Here is a 24,508-nt window from a genome sequence, read left to right on the forward strand (position 1 = left end):
CATCTCAAGTTCTTAAGATCCTTCACTAAAAATAAAATGTAGTTTCACAATCAAACATAAAAATACCATTTTTCTGCAGAAACAATGTGACATAGCTGATAGGTTGAAAAATATTTTAGTACTTCATTTCACATCTCACACAGATAAAACATCCAAATCAGCAGGTCGTTGTATAGTAAGAGTTTAATATTCCATCTGTGCTACATGGCAATTACAAAAATACATTGTAACATAACATACAACATCAAGTAGCATCCAAAATATTCATATAAACTTTATAAAGAGGAATTTATAAATAAGTATTTTTTGTGACAAACAAAGCAAGCTCAGGGTGACACGTGTGAGGCATTCTGGGTACACACCAGGGCATACTTTACAAAAATCATAATATAATCTGATGAACAGGTAAGTGCATGAGGGTGCGTTTACTTGATAGGGTTACGGCAGCCTTGGACAATAGAAAAAGCCCAGTATCTATCAAAATGTTAACTGGAGGTAAAAAATGCTGTTGTTCATTCAACCCTTACAGCCCCAGTTCAGAGCTGTATACCTGGCTGCCATCTCAGAGTCAAAATCAAGGCTGACCTGAAAAAAAAACAGCAAGTGCTCTCCTGAGTCACAGGTTATAAATGATTCAAACTAAAGCAAATGTCGACCTGTACACGTCTTAATCTGATGTGGTGACGCTTGCATGAATGACTATTCTATAGTACAGGAAGAGAGCAGGAGGAGAGACGTTTCTGCCGCTACACAATGTAGTAAGCAGAGGTCAAGTTTGGGGAAGGTTATATCACAGCATTAATTAAGGAACAGAGCAGGTTTTATAGTAAAAATTGCAGTAGAACAACTCAGAAAATGAGGCAAGGAGTTAGTTTCGTCCACTTCTGCCAAAACGGTTTCATAATCATACATGAGAATGAAGGCAGAAGCTCAGAAATACACTCATTTCAAACCAAGGGGCTTGGTTTGATTTCAACTGAACTAAATATAACTGATTGTAAAAAGAAAGAAAGAAATTCAGTGCTTTGTCTTCAACCAGCATGACCTTTCCATGTGGGGTGAATTTGATAGCAGTTGAACATTATGCATGAACAGGGGGCAACCATGACCAGATAGTGGGGAATTGAAAGTAATGGACAATAGTGCAATCTTTCTTGCACAACTTTTGAGCAAATACAGTTGGCTTGAAAAGGTGCTCATTGGAGAAAGGCAAACAAGTAACAAAAAAAGTGTCCAGTACATCACAAAAACCCCATGAAATGTGCCAATACAAGTGGGGAAGTGGTGTTCTTTATTCAAATGAATCATTTAATTCTAAACTATTGATCCAATTAAATCGGAATCAGCTGTTTTGGCTTTTACTAAATAAGACATTTTACAAGGCGCACCACACCTGTGTGTAAGAGTGAACAAGTGTGCAGAAATCCATACATGTAGGCCTTTGCCTCATTGTGTTAGTTACCATACTGTCAACTCAAAGTCTGTCACACGAACACTTCTCTGCGTGGGCCTTTTTCCTGAGTAGGCTGCAGTGCGAGTACGGGGCCAGGCAGCGGGGCAGCTGTGTGAGTCTGCGTGCAGGCATCCAGCTGTGTGTCCGGTGTGGCGGGAGGGCTGAGGAACGAGTCGTAGTCGAATCCCTTGAGAGGCTGAAGGGACAAAGTGAGGCCTCGCCGAGCTTTGGCGGCTCGGTCGGGTCTCTCTCTGAGCTCCAGGATCACCTGGACAGTGACGAGAAAAAAATCACTTAGCCTGCGTGTCGAACATTTCGTCCAACAATCTGACTCGTGCTTGAACAACCAAACTGTCTCCATCCAGACATTACCTCCACCGGCTGGCGCTGCAACAGGGCGAGGTCAAAGGTTGTTCCGTGGAAGAAGGTTTGCCGTTTGAAACGCTCAAGGGTCCTCAGTCGGCGGGAGGGGGTCTTGCACAAAAGCTGGACAGAGACACGTGTGATGGTTGTGGCATCAAATGAGCCGAATGGAGCAGTTACTGGATACTGATGCATGCAGTGTAGATTTGAATGTATGACTACACTTTGAGTAATTACCTCAGTTATTAGCAAGGCCAGTGGGGGGCTGAAGCTGAGGGGCATTTCATAAGGGAAACTCCTCACTTTCCTCAGCATACTGCAGTGGTCTGATTCTGGAGGCATGGGGAACTGAGTTTGAGGCACATGAAGAGAAATAATTCAGTGTTTCAACTGTGAGAAGGCAATACTTTAGACATTTACATGGCAAAACATAAAATCTAAGCATAGCATCTAAAAGCATTTCACACAATCTTCTTTAACTGCAAAATTCAAGCTCAGCTACGTCACTGAAGGAAGAACTGTGAGTAAGATCTGCTTAGCATGCAAGACACACTGAGGCTACTGGCAACAACACCTCACCTTCCCAGTAACCAATGAGAAAAGCAGAATTCCCAGCGACCACCAATCGGCTGCATGGTTGTAGGGTCCGCCACTCAGCACCTCTGGGGCTGCAGAGCAGACAGAGCATGCTCACAGCACAGGATGCACTATACATGTGTACATTCTGATTCACTTCCTAGTATAACAGATCAAAATAATGCACACAATGTACGTCTTCTGAGGAGCAGTGATCTGGCAGGATTAATAACAGAGGTGGATGTGGAACAATGTGATGGCATTTTTCTCACCCATGTATTGAATGGTTCCACAAATGGTAAAAGCTCTTCCTCCTCTCTCCAGGCGACGGGACAAACCAAAGTCAGCTAAGCGGAGGTGTCCTGGAACACACCATTTTCTCCATGTCATTATGTGCATGTGACATGAGTCTCTAAATACTGATTCTTCTTAATGATGCAGTTACAACTGGTGTGAAATATTTTTATATTCTCATCGTAGTTTGATGTTATTAGCAAATAAAATTGGATGCAAAGGCTGTATTCTTTCAGTGCCAACAGTGTTCTTTGCATTACTGTGCATTGACAGGCGTGCAGGGTCACACTATTCTCTGTAAGTTTCATTGCCTCCTGCATACTGTACGAGAGCTATGCTGCTCTCTGCTGGGGACAAGTTTTTACTCACCGTTGTCTGTCAGCAGGATATTCTCCATCTACATAAACACAGCCAAAAAGACTGTATTAGACACCCATCCATTTTCATTAATGTACTGATTTAATCATGTAAAGAAAATTAATCCCATTGCAGATTTTCCTTAGCCTTGGATGTCTTTATTCTCAATGAATCAAACTGCATTGATATATTTCAATGTAAACATAAATGTACAAAATAATGTTTTTAATTTAATGGGTTAAACACAAAAAGTAATTAACAATGTGTGTGTTGACAGATAAAGAAACTGAACTGGTAGAAAAATACTCTAAATTCTACAGGATTTAATCTACAAAACTTTTTTACTGGGAACCACACAATTTATTGTTTAGTAGGATAAAAACAGAAATAGATTGTGTAAAACGTGTTTGCAGAGTTGGCTGTTCACATGTGAAACAGGTAAGTAGGGCAGTTCCTTGGAGAAAACCTGAGATTAGGTAAAATGCCCTTGATCAGGATAAACTTTAGGCTTGTCGCATTTCTTTTCTTTCTTCTGCCATTTGGTGTACACTGTACAATTGTGAAATTATGCAGATGTTCATACATTCTGTTATGATGTCATGATGTTTTGCATTTGGTTTTATATCTATATTCCTGGATCTGTGGCGTCTTGTAATCTCATGTTGGATGGGTCAAACGTGGCAGTAAGGACTGATGTTGTCTCTAAATATATTTGTTTTACATGTTTTGAATACATGCTCTGTCATTTTGGTCCCAAACGTGTGAATTACCTCCTTCTCTTACCTTCACATCTCGGTGGATGATCCCAAAGTCGTGCAGAAAGCCTGTGAAAAACCAGCAAAGAACAAAAATACAAACCTCAACCAGAGAACTGAAATGTTTCAAATCATCACTTGCAAATGAAAAAAAAAACAAAAACCATGGCACTTCTTTGTCGCTGTAGGAGATCCTTTGAGAGCTCATTTTAATTAGAACTATTTTTATAATTACTGTCAGTTAAGTACTGTCAGGGAGAGAAACTTTCCCACAGACATCTTTGATCTAACGGAGATATTTGAGGAGAACGCTGTATAATAAATAAGAAGGTTGAACCATTTCTGTTAAGTGTCATATAGCATACGCACCGAGCGCACATCCCAACTCCGCTGCAAACACTCGTACAGTGTCCTCTGTGAACTGACCGATCATCTGCCAGTAGGTGTACAGGTCTCCTGTGCTGCAGTAGTCGCACACTGCAGGGGTAGAAAGAGCATTAAAATATGGCCCCATCATGTAATGAGAGGCGTGAGGGGCCGTGAGGGTTAGGGGATGTGGAGCACACACTGGTGAAAGAAATTAGGAAAGAGGAGTGCAGTCTGGAAGTGAGGACAGTGTAAAACTCTTCCCACAAACCAAAGGCGATTTACAGTCACCTGTTTTTAGGCTGCGAGGCACACAAGTTTGAAATAAAAAAAGTGGGTTGGGGTGCAGGGGTAAAAAGGTGTGTGTGGAATAATGGCTCACTACTTGGTGATGGTCATTTTTTGATTGCTGCTATAGGCATCAAGAGGCACTGACTGAGCTGCAATGCAACAGAGGTACAGATTGATAAGAAGTCCACAATAATGTTCTGCAGATAAAGGCCTCAAGGAGCCACCCTCTGCTATACAGGAGGATGGCTTTATATAGTCCTGATTTGCTCCAAATAAGCCCCATATCTGCATTTATGGCTTAATGATTCAGAGATGATTCACTGTTTAAGCCAGCAGGGGCGTCTCTTCTGACTGTGGCATGTGTGTTCTTGCTGAGCCGCAGCAGTGTTCAACATCTGGTCCCCGGGCTAACGCGCTGGCTTTTCACAAGGGGGCAGGGAAGCAAACAAACTGGGTCACACTTTCTGAGTCAGTGGCTGATTTGGAAACAAGGGTAACTGCTCTGGAGGAGAGGGAAAGGGGGCAAAGCGGATACAGGATGCAGAGGCAATGGTCGACTGGGGTTGCTGGGTTGCAGGGGTTGAAGTTTGAGGCTCTTGGCAAAACAAGCAGAATAAAAAGACTTAATTGGACTCTCATGTCTTTTCATGTTTTAGGTGTCAGGTAGGGGATTGTGGGTAGATTCTGGACGAGGCTACGGGTGTTGAGGTGAGAATAGGTGGGTTTTGGATAGTGCATCTGGGTTGGAATGGGTCACTGGTCTCTGGCTGACTCACTAATGTAGAGGTGGCGCTGAGTCTGCCAGCAGTCCTGGAGGTCATGGACAAACGGATGGCGAACCTGACGCTGCGGACAAGATCAAGGTCCAAGATCAACCTGAAAACTCTCAGTTTTGGCCACTGATCAAAGTGAGGTTCATACTATTTCATCACTAGGCCCAACTAGTTTTTCTGAGACATAAATTCACTCACAACATCAGTTACTTCAGGTCTTGTTGATGAAATCCAAAGACTTGAAATTGGCATGTTTAGGAGAGCTAATAAAAATACCGATGCTGTTGACACAATTAATAATCAGCACTGCATAACAGCACATCCCTAACCCTAACCCTGTTTTTTAAAAATCTACAAACTCAGAACAGTTTTCAAGGCCTGTTCTCAATACTCACCTGGACTATAACTTCTTCTTTTGACTGCTCCAAGACCCCGAGTCTTAGAATCTCTGATTTAGGTATGACCTGTTGGACGACAAAAACGCTGAGATGAAATAAGGCAGCACATCTCACACAGGACTAAGTATTTTGACTGCACAAAAATATGTATTATATGATTACAGTTTCCAATAATCATCTCATTGGTGTGTATGGTAAAAGCTTCAAAGACTACAGTTAAAATGACAAGTCCTGACTTCACAATTTTGACCATCAAAAAGTAATTTTTAGTCAATTTCAAGGCATTAATCTTTCTGTATTTATTTTACTTTAAAGCAACTTATCTCAGACTGTCTGTCTTTCCCCTTTTAACATATTTGCATATATAATTTTCATGGATTAATGAACTGACTGTTCCTTCGTGACTTTGATCAAGTAAATAAACACATTTGAAATGTGAGATTCAGGCAGAAGACTGACTTTGACAGCATATGTTTTCTGTTTGGTCTTGTCCTTCACTTTCAGGATGGGTCCAAATGAACCTTTGGCGATGTAACTCAAAACCTGGTGGAGGGAAGAACAGACAGATACAGACACAAAGATAAAGAGAAGAAAACATCAGAACGGCCAGGTGTAAAGGTCAGAATAGTACAAGTAATGCATTATCCAATCCATTCAAGCCTTGACCATTATTGGTGTCTATGTTGGATGTGAGGTCCACCTGAAAGTGTTCGTGCCCAGGCACAGTTTTGTGGGGGAATTCAGGCAGGAACATGGCGATGAAGCCCGGCAGGCTCCACTCCGCTCTCAGCTTGTCTGGGCCGACTCCCGCCAACCTCAGGACATGCTCCGGGATGTCGGGGGCCTTGCCTTGGAGCATTCGATGCTGGCCCAGACGCAGGGCGGGCGGGGCCAGGCGACAGAGGCCTGCTGGGATAGATAGACCCATGCTGGAGAGGAAACCACGCCATCCAGATGAGAAGTCCTCATCCTCCTGCCCTTCAGCCGGCCTCTGTAGGGGAGACAGGGGAGAAGGATGCACCAAGAAGCAGTTATGGCACAGGTTTTTATGGCCCTGTGGAGTTAATACCTTCTTATGGTGCATCACCAGCATTTCTGCATGTTTTAGGCAACTACTGGTTTTAATTTGACAGACAGTTTTAATCCAGGGACAGTTCACTGCACACTGGGGCTGATTTATGCGAGAGGAAGTATCAACACTTAACAAGACAGACGTGCACTGCTAAAAGCAACTCAAGGGCAAACAGTGCTGGTATGAGCCAAGCAGGACAAAGGAAGGCTTTTAAACATATTCACTATTTAACCAGGGAAGGTTGCCTAAGCATTGCTTCATATACAGACACAGAGGTGTCAAACAGACACAGGTCCTCTGCTGTCAGATTACAGTCTGACGCTCCACTTAAGCAACTCTGTATAATATAAACTTTCTGAATTACTCGTAATTTTCCTCTGCTTCTCAGAGTTCTCTACATTGCAAAAAGTCAGCTCTCAAAAACAAGAAAAAAACAAGAAAATTGGGGGAAATATTACTTAAAATATGCAAAATGATCTGATGCAACAAAACAGGAAAATTTCACTCACCAAGTCTAAAAATAAGTACATTCGTCTGGATAAAAAAAACAACAACAACTGAGATTTGTTTTGTAATGGTCAGTGTTGATCAAACGGCTTTATAATTCTGGAAATTCTAGTTTGAAGTATGAAGTCACTCTGAACCAGCTATGAGTTAGAATATCTTAATATGAAGATATTTAAAGACAAACAAAAAAAAAAGAAGCTTGAAACAAGTGAAACGACCTCACATAAAGAACTGCCTGGTAAGAAGATGCATCCTTTCAGATAAAAAAACAAGCATATATCGGCTTGATGTAAGATATTTCATCCTAGATTTTGCTTGTAGTAGTGTGTGGCTGCAAGAGCTAACATAGAGGAAACTTTATATACATATCTGCACAGGATTTCTCACAGAATGATTGTTAATCACATTTGCAAAATAATAAGAGGTTAGAGAAGTCAGGGCCGTGTGGACCTGTAGTCCTCAGCACACTTAGTCTTGCTATAAAACATCCTAGTGACTTTGTGCAACTGTCTAAAACGCATCAGTGGGGCTCGGTGGCCAACAGGTTAGTTTCACTTAATCATTCTTGCTCTCATTTGTGATTGAACAAGAGCAAAGAAAATACATGACATGTCCATCCAATCTGCAGTGAGTCGGTCACGGAGCCCTTCTCCCCCCCTCTCCCCCTGGGCTGCACAGCAGATCAGATGCTCTGTGGTGCAAGATGCGTGCAATCAACCATGCAGGATGTCATTATCATCCGAGCCAAATTAAAGGGACGCCGCTATGGTCTCTCAGCAGAACTGACTGCCATCAATGCGGCATCCGCCAGACACTGAGCAATGTTAGGATTTCTTCAGGACACTGTGTGTTATAAGGTTTCCGATCGCCAATAGAGTTCAGAAATCAATACCGGAAGCCAGGCTGTTTCGCCTTCAGAGTAAAAGTGTCAAAATCACAGACACTTTTGAAGACAACAGAAAATATTTGCGCACAACATCAAGTGTAATATTACTTAACCACTAATATATAATTTACTACGCAATTCGATCACACTTTAGTTCTGCTAAAGAAGACGTCAAAAAGCTGCCATCCATGACCGGCAGCGTCGTTGTTACAGCTTGGTGATTTTGGGAGCCAAATCATCGCCATGGAAACAGCCCCCACCTCCCCTCACGTGCATCACACCTGCGGTCATTCATTCAACTCACCTTCCTGTTTTTACTGCCGTCGGCCCCCATCGGTGTGACAGGACATCAGCACTGTAACCTCAGTGCGACACCTGGTCCTCATCCAGGCACCCCGCGGTTACCTATCCACAGCTTCATGCGCGACACACGAGACTCACTAAAGGTTTGAGAGAGCGCTAACCAACACTTTGTATCAAAAATGTGCGGCTGATCGGGCTATCCGGTGCAAAATGTGATAGATATGGCGACATGAAAACAAGTTAATCCCGAGTATGGGCAACGTCAGCGCAAATCCGCCCACAGCTCTGTCATCCAATGAGGCTGCAACCCGGTGGAGTTCAGCTCCCCCTGCTGCTCTTTGCAATTGCAGCCGCAGACATCACTTCTACAAATCAGTGACAATTTCTATTATCGTTTGCATCATTTGCATGGCTGACCGCATGGCGTGGTTTTTCCTTTGCAGAGAGCGAACAAATGCGCGCATGCATGAGAATGCATGCTGACTCGCCGAGTGACACATCTTAAGCAGACCAATCCGTTCAATCGTTCTAAAAATAAATCAGTGCATGCATAATTTCTGCTGCCTCAACATCAAGATGTCAAGAGCCAGCCCATAAGGCAGCATCAAAGGTACATTCATGCATGTTTGTAGGATAAGCAGGGAGAGCAGCATGGTGCTCAGAAATTAGCTGCAGGGGAGGCTGCAATTTAACAGGACCAAGTCAAGTGACATGGAAAATGTGGAGATCTGGACTATACGGACACCAATGCTAACTTTACTTATTTTGTCTTGATTGATCGACTAGAAAACTCAAATCAAGATGAAAAACCTAAATCTATGATCAAACACAATAAAGTGAAACAGAATCCAAACCATGACGTGACAGCACAAGTGCCTTTTATTTGGGACTAAGAACATAAAAAGCAAACAGTGCCATCCATACATTTAACTTTCACATTTTGTTAACCAATGTGGGGCCATTTACGCAAAATAAACCAAACTGTTGAGCTTTAAATACACAAGTAGAAAACGGTTTTGTGGATCCATTTGGGAGCGTTCAGGGTTTAAGGAGCATCAGCTGGACAGCATCAGATTCAGTCATCCTCGTCGAAGTCCTTCTTGCCCTGGGGAGCTTTGGGTCCACCTGCTGGTTTGGCCATGATGATCTGAAAGGAGAAAAGACTGCAGTCAATTTCTGACTGAAAATCAAGAGCACTGGGATCCTCGCAGCTGTGCTCTGAGGCCGGGCTGAGTTTATTAACTTTAACATGAAAACATACCTGTTCGACATTGTTGAAATGGAAAAACAAAACTCAAATTAATATGAATTGGCTTGAAAAATATGTCAGCTTAGTGAGTGTGACATTAAGGACTTTTTTGTCCTTTTTAAGACATTTCATCTGAAATGTTTTCCATAGCAAAATGCATAGAAATAACCAAATTGTGGCCGCAATTTTTTTGCTAAACCTCTTGTGCTCAAATAAAGACATTGGATGATAATTTAAAAGGAAAAGGAGGTGATTAAAAACCCTACAGATACAAGGGAGAAACGTTTATGATTATCGAAAATTCAGGTTCATAAGGGGATATGGACGCTGTAAGAGAAAATGTGCTACAAAGGATATGTTTCAATGCTGAGGCTTTTTCCTTGTGGTGTAAATAATCTCAATAATATAATCTGACTATACTTGTAATTGAGGATTTTAGAGACTCCTGTACTGTTTCTGTTCAAGTAGAATGGCTTCATCGTGAACGTAGCACATCTTACATGGAAAATGTCCTGCAGACAACAAAGCCACCTCAGACTTTAAAGCCACACAGCTCATCTCACTTGTTCACTTTTTATTAAATCATGGTACATGCAACATTTTTAAATTGTGCACTTGCCTGAGGACGTCCACTGCAAAAAAAAGAGTTCATGAGTGCATGCAGCATGCTATCAAACTGTACCATATCTGTTTTGTGTGGTTTAGTCAGCTGTCAGTGACACACCTGAGATTATTAAAAACCCTAGCAAAGTGGCTCAATCTGCTGCAGCTACTCAGCATTTCTCTGCAGTGAGTTTTGTATCACACCCAGTGTTAGTAGTGACAGGCAGAAAAAGAGCAAACATTTCACACAACTTCAGTGTCCCGTGAGCGAGTGAGTACACTTGAGTGAGTCAAAAACACACGCTCATTCCAGGACCTACTGACAGAAGGCATGTGCGAGCGCCCTCTAATGGTGAGTATCAAAATGTTCAGGCTCTTCGTCCCAACCGTCCTTGTCCCAGTGGCCTCTCTGCTTGGGAGCCTTGGGTCCCCCTGCAGCCTTAGCCATGATGATCTGCATCGCACATATATATACACACGCTAACGTTAACTACCTGGCGACTATTTGTTCACGTAGGCCCTCTCAATAACACTTCAACTGCTGAAACTCACAAGAACATTAGGGAGGAAAATGTGAAAGCTGGATCCTTCCTTAAGAAACAAATAAGACTCCTGAATGTAGAGACACAACACCTGTATCTGCTGCACACCACAGATAAAAAAGACAGGGCGTGACATGTTCTGCAGCTTTGACGGTTAATATTAAACCCTCGAGGTCAATTAAAATCCTGGTGATGCTGCATACAATTATTAAATGTAACAAAAGCAAAAAAGCAAAGCAAAATGCCAACAATCATTGGCAGATTGCCCGCATGCTGCCGTAATACTCAATAATACACTAAATATAATATGGGGCTGAAAACATGTTCATTATAGCTTCTGATTGTGCCATGTTTGCTAAAAAACATCAGAGGCAAGCTGTTTAGAAAGTATTAAGAGACTGAGACATGGTTAATGTGGTCTTTTTATAACATTTATAGAGGATAAATTAATGCTTTCCTTAAGAACATTAGATGTGCATGAGTTGGCAATTGCACATAAAATATTTCCTTCTTTGTGGCTGCTTTTGACGATCTCTGTGTCGTAAGTATTTGTGCGGTTGTGTACACACCTGGTCAACCCTCAGTACTGTGATGGCAGCGTTGGTGGCCATTTTGATGCCCCAGTGTTTGACCAGGTAAGGCTCCACAATGCCAGCTTCAAGCATGTCCTTCACGGCGGGTCCCTCTGCCTAAAGACAACATTCACATCCATGCAATCAGTCATCAGGACCAAACTAAGACAACGTGTAGCTCAACACATCCAAAGATACATGCCCTTCATTCAGGAAAACTGAGAAGTAGCATTAATTTATTGTACATGTTAGACGTCATTAGGGACTTTTAACATCATTATATTTGAAATGCCTCAGTTGCAGAATAAAAGGGTGTTTGCTCTTTTCTCTCGGTTTCTCTTAAAAATAAATCATAATCATGTCATACAGGTATACTCGAGTACATGTACACACCTCAATGTCGAAGCCCATGTTTTTGTTTCCCTCATGATGTGCAGAGTACAGCTTAGACATGAGCTCGCTCCCCTTCACACCAGAGTTCTCAGCCAGCGCACGTGGCAAAGCCTCAAAGGCTTCGGCGAACTTTTTAATGGCATACTGCTCCAGACCCGGGCAGGACTACAGAGAGAGAGAGAGAGGAGGGGGGGGGGAGGTCATGTTTCAACGATTAATCAGCCAGTGATGCAATAAAGACAAAAGGGGCACAACAAGGAGGAGAGACATTAGTCTCAACCTGGTGCACTTCAGTTAATGTTCTAAAATCTGCATACCTCTCCATACGAGGTGAGCTGCTTGGCCAGTTCAATCTCAGTGGCTCCTGCTCCAGGTACCAGTCGTTTGTCCTAGAGACAGTGAACAACACAAAAATTGTAGCTGTGTTGTGCAAACAGTAAATGGAAAATAAATAAATAAATAAATAAAGGGTTCATCTTAAACTAAGACTCCCTGGCATAAAACATGTGAATGAAATGATCAACTTCACCTTTTCAACACATGGATATAAAAACCCACCATAATTTTTTTTATCTTTCTTACCAAAGTTTCAATTAGTGCGACACTGTGTTGACTTACCCTGACCAGAACCTTGAAGGTGTTGACGCCGTCATCCACAGCCCTCTCGATGTCATCCATCAGGTTGTCAGTGGAGCCTCTGATCACCACCGTTGAGATGGCACCTTCTTCTCTCTCTGTTGAAACCAACCACAAGATACGTTAAGCCTAAAACTCATGTGGAGCTAAGATCAGATTTTAAAATGAAGACTCATAAGACTGGAGCAAAGAGTGATTTACCATGTTTGAAGACCACCACCTGAGTTCCCCCGACCTCTGTCAGGTAGACGTTGTCACAGTGACCCATCTCCTCTGGAGTTGGAGCGGTCTAAGAAAGCAGAATCATACATGATACAAAGGTCTGTTTTATTATGGTTCAGATACCTGACGTGAACCAAACATGATGGCACTCACCATCCTGGGCAGTGCTACAGCTCCCACAGTCTTGCACAACCTCCTCAGGTCCCACTTGGAGTTAAGCCTGATGGAGAAAAGGAGGATTTGGGGTTAGGAAGTACACTGTCATCATACTATCATGAAGACTTTGTAATACCACTACATTAATAGTAATGTCAACATTTATGCACATTTTAATTTTTAGTAATCATAAAACTACATATTGATGTCACAAAGGATGTGTGGCCACAACAATGAATATGACAACAATATCTGATAATAGCCCAAGAGTGACAGTTCATGACCAGGAAAGACAAGACTCAAAACATCACAGCGGTGTGATTTCACCTCTCCTGTCCTACTAGCTCCAATCGCTTTATAATCAACACGTATCTGGATTATCAGAGGTCATCCCGATCTTACCTGACCACCATGAGCTTGTATTTGTTGGCATAGTGCAGCGCCATGTCAGCCACTTTCCCTCCAGTTACGACCACATTGGCACCAGTCTCCTTGATGGCCTTCACCTGAGCCTCCATCATATCCTCCTCTCCCTTGCTGAAGTCCATGAGCTCCTGTGCATTATTTATCAGCACTGTGCCCTTCAAGACAGATAAGACTATTGTTAGCACCAAGATCAGTACCTTCAAAGCGCAGCGTGTACTAACATCACAACTTTATAAACACCTGACAATGGGTCTTTTTCCAAGTAGACATTTTGACTTGACATAATAGGATGACATTAATGATGTCTGTGTTATTCAAATGTCCCAGTTAGTCATGACAGTGAGCCAATACGAACAATACCAGGACCCTGAAATTCAGTCAGCTTTTTTTGTGTCTGTTCATTCTGTTTAAAATCGGTATTTATGCACAGCTGCAGATACAAATTAGACTATTGAATGCCTTAATGTATTTATGTTGATGAAACAGTTATATTCACTAAAAAAGTAGATTCAATAAAAAAAGACTAACTTAATTAAACTGATGAATCACTTTATTCAAACTGAGGATTCTGTTTGTTTTGTTCTTTTTTTGGGTGAGGAGTCATATGATGATAGACATCTGAAGTTTCATTCAACTTTCCTGTTATTTTCAGCAGTCTTCCGCAGTCCGCCTGCAGACTTTTCTCAAACAAAGCTTGTCTCTTTGTTGTAATAAACAACTACATACTGAGGAGAAAAACCAGGAAACCAGTGCGTAATGTGTGTGGGTAACGAGAGAGAGAGCGAGTGGGAGAAAAGTGACAATGAATGCGAGCGGAGCAGGGGAAAAGGTACAGTGTGTCAGTAAATAAATGCTGCAGCTTCTCAAGACCAAGAAAAGCCTCATCTGTTATTTCCCCCACTGCGTACTGGAAAAGGAAAAATGGAACTAGGGTTTAGGAATGGGTGTCAACGGTACTATACCAAAAGTGTTTGGGGGAAACCATATGTGAAACTGACCCAAACTCAACAGTAGACCCGAGCATGTTACAGCAACAGATCTGCTGCTCAGATTTCTCCAGAGCATCAAAGTGAGACTGAAGTATTATTTACCTTGGTCTCTGTCATCATGCAGTCAAAAGGGCAGGAGTAGACCACGATCTTGGCATCTTTAACTGATGTGATGTCTCCCTCTGCCTCCTTCTTAAACACCATGCCATGTAGCATTGAGGACGCTGTCACGCCACAACCCTGAAAACACCAAAAAACATTACCTTCAAGGCAAACAACACACACACAGAGGCAACACACATTCAAAGGATAATGCTGCTTACCAAAATCTTGCACACTCTGACGTTATCAACATTGAAATTGCCGGACTCTGGGAAGATGGACACTGCAGGAGAAGAAAGTCAGAGAAACACAAAATGACTACAACCATTAAGTTAATTATCTTTGACAGCTGACAGCTTTAGTCTGGACTGCTGACTCACCACAGGCCTGTGCAATGAGGTTGGCGAGGAAGTCTTCATTGCCATACTGTTTACTGATGACTGCTGTACGAATGAGAGACGCTGCCTCTTTAACATCATGGAGGTTTTTGGCTGAGGAACATACGCAGTCTGGCAGGATCTCCATAGCCTTTTTACATGCTATCTCATAGCCTTCAATTACCTGTGGCAAGGAAGAAAGAGGACATTGGGCAAATGCAGTGATTCATTTCTTCAGGATGCAAAAAATCATGTTTTTGCAGACTAATGCCAATGTGTGGAAGATATCTATAAAGGGACATTTGTGTTTTCTGGTAGTGTAATGCTTGACATTACTGAGAGTACCAACGAAAAAATGTGACCACGATCAGTGACCACGTCTGTTTACCTCTGACACAGACAGGCCCATCCTGAGCAGCTCTTCAGCCAGCTCCAGCAGAGCTCCAGCAAACACCAGGACAAAATTTGTACCGTCTCCAACCTCCTGCTCTTGCATGTGGGATGCCATCACAATCATTTTGGCAGCTGGATGCTGCACCTATACAACAAAAAGACATTCACGATCACAGTTAATTTCCCTCATCTATTAATCATTCCTACAGGCAGTATGTAGCACAAGAAAGCTAGATTTCCTCACCTCAAGCTCTCTGAGAATTGTTGCAGCATCATTGGTGACAAACAGCTTCTCCAAGTTGTTGATGACCATTTTGTTCATACCTGAAAGGCAACAGTGTTGTAGTTTAGCAGTCACTGAGTTTGTTGTCTTGCCAATACAGCTTTCAACGGGTCAAAGACCAAACAAATACAACTTGCTGTTAGAGGAGAGTGCTTACCATTTGGCCCATAGGCGGTGCGTGTAGTCTGAGAAAGCTCCTTGCAGGCTCTGATGTTACGAAAGACTGCCTCCTCAAGCCCTGAATAGTGCTGCAGCAGAGAACAACATATTTTAATAACAAATTTTCAGCAATTTCATCATAATACTTGTCAGACAAGTAGTTCGTGAAATTCTGCCTTGTAACCAATGGAAAGTAAATCCTGTCGTAGAATGTTAATGGATTTATCAGCAATATCCATGGAATATGAGCTGAACTCAACATGTGTGGACAATAAACTAGATAAAAGCTTTGCATCGGTAGCGGCAATTCATCACCAACAGATGTAAGATGAGTGTAGTATAGCTTATCTAAAACAGGAAGCATGAGCATCCTTGAATACCCAGACTGAACCGAGGTGACAATCACACCCTCAGCTGACTGCTAGCTAACGCTAAACGCTAGCTCAGCGTGATAGCTGTCAATTATGACTGCAGATAACACACTGCAGATACACACAGCAAATGTAAGTGCAAGAGTGGCTGTGAAAAGACGCAGAAAGCAGCATTTTATCCATCATAACATCCGCAGGTCCAGCAGCTCCGAGCGGCCTGGCTGCCTTCTAGAACTCTCCCACATGACTGTGGATGAATGTGCTAATTCAGAGGCTAATGCTAGCTAGCACGCTACTTGACAACCATACAGTCTAAGTCATGAAACTACCCCAACACTCGGATTTAACCTCACCTTGGCGCCATCCTTCAACATTTGGGCAAAGCCCGGAGCTTTGGGAACATGGAGAGCCATTTTCCGATGGTTAACAGCCCCGGTAACTTGGAGAAAGTAGCCGCGGCGTGGGTTCAGCTCTGGGTACAAAGCCGGAGAGACAGGGGAGGAGCGATATGAGCGAGGCGTGGGGCTGAACACGGGTAACAAGAAAGGACAAACTGAGCGGTTCTCGTTTCACCTGCTATTACCATGGCTCATGACTTAGTGAAATGCTGCCTTAATTGGTCATATGGCTACTGTATCAACAAAAAGGTAATTTTAAATGTCACATTTGTACAACTCACGTACAGATCCTTTATTCACTTGTCAAAGAACTAAAACTACTATGTTAAAATAATCTTAAAAGCGCTGCATTTAAAATGTACTAAAGCTACAGCTGAAATTGGAAGTTTAAAAGAAACTAGAAGAAAGAAAAAGCTTCAAAATATAGCAATAAAAAGATCAAAAGCAACAGAAATCATTATGCAGAACAGACCCTGTCAGTGTTAGATTGACTCTGCAATTATTGAGTCTTGAGGTCTTAAGATAGAAGCATTTTAATTTAGTAGCTAAACCATATGCAAGAAACCTAAGACAGGTTATTATAAAAACGGTAATAACCAGATAAATTAGAAAGCCTATATAATCTGTCAAATTATTTCATGCATTGTCTAAATCCATATTTCACTCGCATTTGTACAATTCTGTGAAATATGGACACACTCACAATAACTGACCAGAACAATACCCTCCACATCATTTAATTTGAGCCAATGTAGACATTTTACAAAAGCAAGACTGACATTAGCAATCATGTTAACAGGAAGTTATCACTTCATGATACAAACAGCTCAAATTACAATAACCATATGTTGCAATGATATTAATCATAAAAAAGACAAGACACTTGGGTTGTTGAAACTTACAGCTTTTATAGTGAGATATTTTTTTTCACATTTAGGCACATTGTCTCCCTTTCTGTCATTACTGCAGCTAAGTGGGTACCAATACACTGGAAAGACAGAGGAGATGAGTGTTTTGCTTCATTGGAGGCTTTTTGTTTGACAGTCACCACGCTAATAATCTGCTGGATATGGCTTTACAACATCATTATCGTTGTCATCAGGTAATGAGTCTTTACTTCTTCCCCCCCATCACATCATGAAATGATTTATGCATCCAGTGTTGGTGCATGAATCATCCACAGCCCATTAAAAGTGCTGACTGCTTCAGAAAGAAAAAATTCCCAAAGAAAAAAAATCCCAATCAAATCCTGCCTGAGCTGAATATAAAAAGTCCCCTTTCATAGAAAAAACATTTTATAATTTGGCTAGATCAAATGACGTTTTAAAAAAAACATAACAAATGTTAGTTAATACTATTGCATACTTGTAAAATAGAGGAAAATGCATCTCCTCTCCGTCAGTGAATTTAGTGTTAGTGTTTCATCAGATACAATTTTGGTCATGTGCAGCATTTCTTTTAAGGTAAATTTCAGAAACTAGCTATGACTTTCTATGCAGAGAGTGAGAATACAAACTACAATATTAGTATTTTGAATATGCAACTAAAGACATTTGGTTGCAGCAGCTATGACAGGTACATATACCACAATACAGAAATCTCTTTGGTAGCTACAATGAGGATATTTTACCCACAACTAGCTAACCTGAGATGTGTAAACACACATGAAATACGTGAACGTCGCTAATTACACACAGTATAGGTAAAAAATAAGACAAGCTGCCATGTAACAGTCTCCCAGTATATTGACAACAGTACATGTAAATGTAACAGTAATCCGTCAATAATGATAAATGTGAAACATGGCTACAAAAGGTCCTGTGTTTTACATACACACATGCATGTTGGTCAGTTGGGTTTGCGAACAGCAGTCACTGCTGTGTGTGCCCAACCTCCCAGTGTGTTTGAGAGGTGCGTGGCTCGACGCGAGAGGTTTGAGCGGCTGAGTTTACCGCTGGGGTCCAACCTTCTCATCACTGCTCCTCCGGAGTGTTCCCTCCTACTGGTTCTGCAGAGACAGAACATAAATTACTGCAGGCAGCCTGAACAGACGGAGAGTGAGTGATGAAAGTTTCTGTAGGCATCATAGGACCGCATTCATGACAATGAGGAATAGAAAATAGGACCAAACTAAACATTAATTTGCTTCTCTCCCCTTATAGGTGAATCCAAAAAAATGTTGCTGATTAAATGTTTACGCTCCCTTTTTTGGTTGTTACTATGAATGTCAAGGTGCTGCATTCTGATTATGACAAGGCGACAATGTTTCTCAACAAGAAAAAAGACTTTTAAGACTTCTAAAACAGTCCAACGTGTATAAGTATGACATTCCATGTATGAACTGAATTAAATTTTGGTACCATAATTTCATATTTCTAAGACATTTCTGCAACCAGCAGATATCCTGCTAAACAGAAGAAAGTATTTCAGAACTGATAAGGCGACAAAGGCTGCATCAATATGTAAGGCAAAGGGCGTTGAAGGAGGAAGGAAGTGTGAGTCTGATAGAGAAAAAGGGTGGCTTGCTTGGACAAGTGAGTTATTCATCAGCCATAAAAGAGAATGTTTTCACTGCAGCTGGTCAGTGACTCTCACAATTTCATATGCACAACAATCCATGCATCGAAATACAGACTCCAGGTTAGCTCTGCCATGCGCTTTCATGTCACAAAATGAGTTATACTCAGAGCATTCCACAACTCATCTGGCTTTAGGAGCATAATGTTTTGATATTTGGATTTACCTTCTTTCTTACTCGACAATAAGGGAATAGTTGAACCGCCTGTTGTAGGAAGAAAACAAACATGCTTAAAATTCCCAAAGGACGAGCTTTTCATACGGTGAGGAAAGCAGCTGGCTGCGTGTAATGCACAAGGTCACTGTCGGTGTGCCTATCTGCTTTTCACAGTGTGTCTCCTTATGGGCTGGGCCAGACCACGATTCAACATTTTGAATGTCAACACAGGAAGTGATGCAAATACACTCCAAGCGCTCTCAAGCACATTTTTGTCATTTCATCTGGCTTCACTTCCCAAACCCATAGTCTCCCCCCCTCGTTCCCTCCTCATCCGAATACCAGAAACACAGACCCAGTTTCAAACCAACCCAGGAAGAATGTCTGAGGGGGGAGGGGAACGAAGTCTAGGGCCCCTCAAGCTGGGCTGCAGATTGGGATTCTTTGGGTGGGAGGGTGAAGAGGCTGAGAACGCGCCACTGTGGTCTCCTCTATGCCGAATAGAGTATGAATCAAAGGAGAAGGACTGATAGCTTCCCCAAATGCACACAACACTCTTATTCAAGTATAGCACACATTCATTTCATTCATGCATATACAACCTAAAAAAAAAAAATCAAAAAAACTCAAATTGCAAACAACACCTCTGACTAATATTAAAATTAAAGAATAGAGATAGAACCACATGTAACTCATGATGAAGATGCGTTACCTGTCATCCCTGCCAATTATATCATCAAAGGCCCTGGACAGATGTTTCAGCCTCCTGAGTCCACTGGACACGGATTCCAAATCTCGGTCAAACTTTCTGTTACAGCAAAGAAACAAACACTTAGAGCAGAGAAAACCACAGAAATGACAGTAACAAACATCAGGACCACAGCAAGGCCACAGATGTATCAGCTGCATCACAATAAACACAGCTGTGGTTATGAAGCTCTGTATAATAGAAGACTCACAGTCTCTGGTTCTGTGTGTTGGGGGAGGCAAAGGGACTTCGTAATGCAGCCATGCGGACCAACTGTCTCCTGCCGCCTCCTGTCTTCACCCCTCGCACGCCAGCCTCAGGAGTCCTTCGTCCCCTTGAGCCTGGGGTGCGCCCAGGTGTGACTGCTGATCTGGGTGTGCGTCTGGGCGTGGCAGCTCGGCCAGGTGTGCGCCCTGGGGTGCGAGAAGTTGATGCACCAGCTTCTTCTCCATCACATGTTCGACCTGGGGTCTCTACCAAACATTCCTCATGTGAAAACTCTCTTGTCCTCTGTAGTCTCTGGGTAAAGGAGACAAGGACACAGGAGAAGAGGGAGATGATGATGATGAGGGCACAAAAATGGCTTGATATCATGTTTATATCATAAATTGAATTAACAAGGGGTATACATGTAGGATTTGGACTGATAGCGAAAAGTATTGTTGATGTTGATCTATATGGCATCAAAAATGAGAAGAAATCAACTTGATCATAACGCCTTTTAACAAACAAAATCACTTGGCACCCAGATCCTGCCAAAGTAAAACCACACCAATCCATCTACCTGATAGACTCCAGTGATGGAGTTGCGAGCACTTCGAGTAAGTTTCCGGACTGCGTTGGGTTTTGGTTGCTCCTTCGTGGTTTCCCAAGTCGGATTCTCTGGGAGGGAGTTGGTCTGGATAGAGCGCAGCGGGAGCCGCTTGCGCAAAGACATTCGCAGAGAGTTGAGTGAAGACGAGGAGCGCATCTTGCGGAAACGGTCTGGGGCTTCTGGGGAGCTCTCTGCCCCATCTGACTCATCCAGGGCTGTGTGTGCCCGCCAGACTCCCACCACAGCTTTACCAACTCCATCCATCACTGAAGACGCCATGCCGACTGAGCTTTCCTGCAAGAGAGGATGACAGAACATGAGAGTATGTATTATAATAAAACATCTTTAATATTACTTTTGCAAAGGCATTTCAAGGTCTGAGGAAGATAAAAATAGTGCTGGACAATGACTCCTGGTTTCAGCCAAACTTTGTTGCAGCAGATAACCAGTCAGCAACAATTTTGATAATAAAATAATAATTTAAGTGATTTGTTGAGCAAAAACCTCTGTTTTCAGCTTCACATTTGTCAGAATTCGCTACTTTTCTGTCCTTTTTCATGATTGCAAATTGAATGCCTCTGAGTACTGGACTGTTGGTTTGACAAAACAAGCTCCTTGAAAACACACTTGGCTCATAGAAATTATGATGGAACCTTTTTAAATATTTTCTGACATTGTATGAATCGATTATATTATTAGAATAGCAAATTAAACGATTGCTCATGCTAACTTTCAAAATAAAACACATGGTAATAATGTCACATTAGGACATGTAGAAGTTAATGAGGGAGGAGTTTCCAGATAGTAAGACAAAGACAAACAAATCTTATTCTTCACAATCCTGGGGTATCATAGGAATTTTAAGCATTACTTCACAATAATCTGTTACTGACAAAGAATGTGAGAGATGTGTATGAACAAAGGACGGGTAATGAGGGTGAATATGAACCGTAACAGCCCGTTCAATCAGGCAGCAGTTAATCGTGTTAGTCAAAGTTCCGTGGCCATTGTTTGAGCTGCATTTCTTGCTTTGCAGGCTGCTCTGCCCTGTTTAACTTCAAACTAACTTAAGTAACGTTATGTCTCCGTCCAAAAAACTCGGCAAATAGAAGTGATTTATCACTTACGCGTCAAATGGGATCGATAATGAAGTCACAGTTTCACACTCCTAACAATAAAACGTCCTCAAAAGGCCTGTGATTATCGTTCACAAACAACAAAAAGAGGGCTGCTCGCGAAGGCACCGTTAGCTTATCTGCAGTAAAAACGTTAGCTAACGTTAGAACACCAGTTTAAGCGAACTGAAGTCTACATTAAATACATTGAAAAAGAAAAATGAACACCATCTATAGAACCGTCTATCGCTCCGCCAGCTTACCTTAAAATACCAGCTGTGAGAATGGTCTGTCTTCACTGTCTCAGCTGCTTGTTGCTGTGTTTTCTTTCTTTCACTGTTTGAATTTGGCGGTGGACCGCAGACTGCACGCAGACACACATCACCACGCCCCGCACGCAAAGCCCCCTCCGTGACGTAGAACGTTACGTCTGTGCGTGCTGGTCATCATGAGACGTTGAAATGTGCTCGAAAGGTGAAAAAAAAGGTTTAAAAGATCGGAAATTAGTTTGGTACTTGACCCTAATTAAACCAGAGGTATATTTTAAACACATTCATCAAAATATATATATATATATATAACACTTCTGAATTCATTCATTCATGAATATTAATTTATTTTCTGATTGTATAGTTCTTTGTGTGACAATTTGTTTGGACAGAACAGAGATTGAACAGGCTGTGTGAAAGATTAAATTACAGAAAATGTATATCCATTAGAAAAAAATATTACCAAAGCCATGTTTTTTTAAATTTTTTAATCTTCTTATTTTGAAGTCAAGCTTTAGATCCTCAAAAAGAAAAGAAAAGAAAGGAAAAAAGACTATGGTCATTTCCAAGGGTTTGGCCTGTCTTAGTTTCTATGTATCCCTGTTTCTTCTTCTCTTGTTTAGCCTTCTTGTCTTTGTACAACTTTGTCTCAATACTGTAAGTAAAATTAATTAAAATTAATTGTAGTTGATCTTAACATTATGGTGTCAGACTCTTAACAATGTAAATGCTTAATTGTGCTGTCATGTCAACTTCCTCTCTGATCTCTACTCTTTGGACAGTTAGTATAAATGAGATTCCTCTTTGTTTGCAGATTCATTGCATACATTTCTATAATAAAACAGATAAAAACCTCTGCACATTGTTATCTTATCATCATCACAATGTCTTGACCTTTCTGAAATATCTCTCCTTACAGTTCATTCAGCAATCTAATGCAATCCAATACAACAGTCTAGTAATAAAGCTTATCTTTGTAATGTTTTTATTGACTCGCTGTGAGATAGGTTCAATTAGCTTGTATATTGAGAGTTGTTTCTAATATTTGGCCCACTGCATTTACATAGTTAAGGAATACAGATACATAATGCTAATATTTCATTGTGTGTCTTTATTCAGACATGTATGCTAAAATGTTATCATGAATTGGAAGGGGTTTAAGGTAAAGTGACCAGCAGGTGGCACTACAACCCTGAATGTGAACTATTTTAAGCACCATTCCAAATAGCTTTGTCTTGTTTTACTCTGTGGTGATTTAACAAAGGCATTAACTAGGAACAAACTGTGTTCCCACTTTCCTTTCGCTTTTAATGTAGTTGTTCTCTTCTCTTGCAAAAAACAATTTCAATGAGACACAATGGGCTGCTAAATATTGATTTGTCTTCTTTTTGCTAATAGTGTGACCCTAATTACACACAAACCAGAGCTTTTGTATAACACTTACATTCTCCTTTTGGCATGTAATCAGCACATATGATACTTTGTTGTTGAGAGTGGTTCTCATGTCTTTTCAGCACTGTTTAAAAAGCACTGCAGCACTGTTTTGTAGTAGATACTGATCTTTGAAAATTTCCCAAAATGGAGCAATTCGACCTTAAATAATGAATATTTACTAACTTTTGGACACAGTTGTACAGTTGACTGCATGGCCTGACACAAAAAGGGACCAAATAAGTAAATTCTTGACAAAATATTCAGAACTGCAAGCATAACCAAGCAGCTTCTTTCAAAATAAAAGCCTTCACCCAGACAGTAAGCTTGTCTTCATGCTGTATATTTGATAACCACTTTGCTGCCACAATCTCACATTGTTGTCAAACGTGCTACCATCGTCATTTGGTACTGCACTGTTTTATGTGATCCTGTTAAGTGTTTTTTATTGGTAAGGACACACAGATCTAGACCTTGACCTTCACATTCTAGCGCTTTCGTCTCATTAAGGGTAAATGTATAACATGATTTTAACAAGGCTTTATTGTATTGTTGAGTCAGGAGTTAAAGTTCAGTGCAAAAGTGGAAACTGTAGACCACGGTGGGGAGAAAACAAAAGCATGTTTATTGGAAACATATTCCTGAGGAACAAGGAAAAAGGGAGTGGAGTCTTAAAACCAACATTTGCATCACAGGGTCAGAGTACATCACATTATAAAGTAACAAGTTTCAGGATGATCTCAAGGTCATTGTGTAAACTTCACAAATCCTCCTGCCAGAATCAACTGCTAATAAAGTGGATAGGATGCTACATTTTGTCAGATTTTAAAGGACAATTTGGGAAATATGCTTATATGTCTGTATAGTACAGAGCCAGGCTTAGGCTTTGTGCTAAGCTAAGCTAACCAGCTGCTGGCTGTACTGTAGCTTCATGATGTGAGAGTGTATTGGTCTTTGAACTCAAATTTTCCAGAACGTTAAACCATTTCAGAAAATATCAAATAGAATTAAATTAAAAACTAGGCTACGTTAATTGGTAATGGCCGTCTCGGGCACACTAAACAGCATGGTGATGTCTTCGTGGCTTCTCTCCGTTGGTGAAGTAGAGAGGGACGGTTATTTGGCACACAAC

The 24,508-nt window shown here is 41.4% G+C and overlaps 3 protein-coding genes across 4 annotated transcripts; all 3 read right to left on the reverse strand.

Annotated features, from left to right (window-relative positions):
* Positions 1-214: 214 nt before the first annotated feature.
* rskrb (ribosomal protein S6 kinase related b) lies at positions 215-8,583 on the reverse strand. The gene is made up of 13 exons (XM_041952653.1): positions 8,396-8,583; positions 6,327-6,617; positions 6,086-6,169; positions 5,624-5,692; positions 5,232-5,301; positions 4,168-4,275; positions 3,827-3,867; positions 3,056-3,083; positions 2,665-2,754; positions 2,396-2,484; positions 2,054-2,164; positions 1,826-1,939; positions 215-1,721 (listed from the first exon to the last, which is right to left on the reverse strand). The coding sequence occupies exons 1-13, from the start codon at positions 8,423-8,425 to the stop codon at positions 1,485-1,487; spliced, it is 1,362 nt and encodes a 453-aa protein (XP_041808587.1). The 5' UTR covers positions 8,426-8,583; the 3' UTR covers positions 215-1,484.
* Positions 8,584-9,250: 667 nt separating this feature from the next.
* cct8 (chaperonin containing TCP1, subunit 8 (theta)) lies at positions 9,251-16,358 on the reverse strand. 2 transcript variants are annotated; one of them, XM_041952230.1, is made up of 16 exons: positions 16,221-16,358; positions 15,495-15,585; positions 15,299-15,378; positions 15,050-15,199; positions 14,665-14,845; positions 14,506-14,567; positions 14,285-14,422; positions 13,170-13,348; positions 12,765-12,831; positions 12,591-12,678; positions 12,372-12,487; positions 12,071-12,142; positions 11,754-11,918; positions 11,358-11,477; positions 10,571-10,700; positions 9,251-9,541 (listed from the first exon to the last, which is right to left on the reverse strand). In XM_041952230.1, the coding sequence occupies exons 1-15, from the start codon at positions 16,278-16,280 to the stop codon at positions 10,593-10,595; spliced, it is 1,677 nt and encodes a 558-aa protein (XP_041808164.1). In that variant the 5' UTR covers positions 16,281-16,358; the 3' UTR covers positions 9,251-9,541; positions 10,571-10,592. The 2 variants fall into 2 exon arrangements, with proteins under 2 accessions (XP_041808164.1, XP_041808165.1); XM_041952231.1 differs by lacking the exon at positions 10,571-10,700.
* Positions 16,359-17,078: 720 nt separating this feature from the next.
* On the reverse strand, positions 17,079-22,033 carry LOC121617692. The gene is made up of 5 exons (XM_041952893.1): positions 21,940-22,033; positions 20,532-20,855; positions 19,959-20,266; positions 19,712-19,807; positions 17,079-18,273 (listed from the first exon to the last, which is right to left on the reverse strand). Exons 2-5 carry the CDS (start codon positions 20,838-20,840, stop codon positions 18,114-18,116), a joined length of 873 nt encoding a protein of 290 aa, XP_041808827.1. The 5' UTR covers positions 20,841-20,855; positions 21,940-22,033; the 3' UTR covers positions 17,079-18,113.
* Positions 22,034-24,508: the final 2,475 nt, after the last annotated feature.

The sequence above is a fragment of the Chelmon rostratus genome, chromosome 14, assembly GCF_017976325.1.
Source record: "Chelmon rostratus isolate fCheRos1 chromosome 14, fCheRos1.pri, whole genome shotgun sequence".
Classification (NCBI taxonomy): domain Eukaryota; kingdom Metazoa; phylum Chordata; class Actinopteri; order Chaetodontiformes; family Chaetodontidae; genus Chelmon; species Chelmon rostratus.

Coding starts and splice junctions, on each gene's coding strand:
- LOC121617692 (XM_041952893.1), bottom strand. CDS start 20,840: ATGGCGTCTTCAGTGATGGATGGAGTTGGTAAAGCTGTGGTGGGAGTC. Junction 20,267..20,531: donor CCATCACTGGAGTCTATCAG/GTAGATGGATTG, acceptor TCCTTTACCCAG/AGACTACAGAGGACAAGAGA. Junction 19,808..19,958: donor AACACACAGAACCAGAGACT/GTGAGTCTTCTA, acceptor TTGCTGTAACAG/AAAGTTTGACCGAGATTTGG.
- cct8 (XM_041952230.1), bottom strand. CDS start 16,280: ATGGCTCTCCATGTTCCCAAAGCTCCGGGCTTTGCCCAAATGTTGAAG. Junction 12,679..12,764: donor CTGTAGCACTGCCCAGGATG/GTGAGTGCCATC, acceptor CTGCTTTCTTAG/ACCGCTCCAACTCCAGAGGA. Junction 11,919..12,070: donor AGCTCACCTCGTATGGAGAG/GTATGCAGATTT, acceptor CTCTCTCTGTAG/TCCTGCCCGGGTCTGGAGCA.
- rskrb (XM_041952653.1), bottom strand. CDS start 8,425: ATGGGGGCCGACGGCAGTAAAAACAGGAAG. Junction 2,485..2,664: donor TGGAACCATTCAATACATGG/GTGAGAAAAATG, acceptor TCTGCTCTGCAG/CCCCAGAGGTGCTGAGTGGC. Junction 1,940..2,053: donor TGGCCTTGCTAATAACTGAG/GTAATTACTCAA, acceptor GTCTCTGTCCAG/CTTTTGTGCAAGACCCCCTC.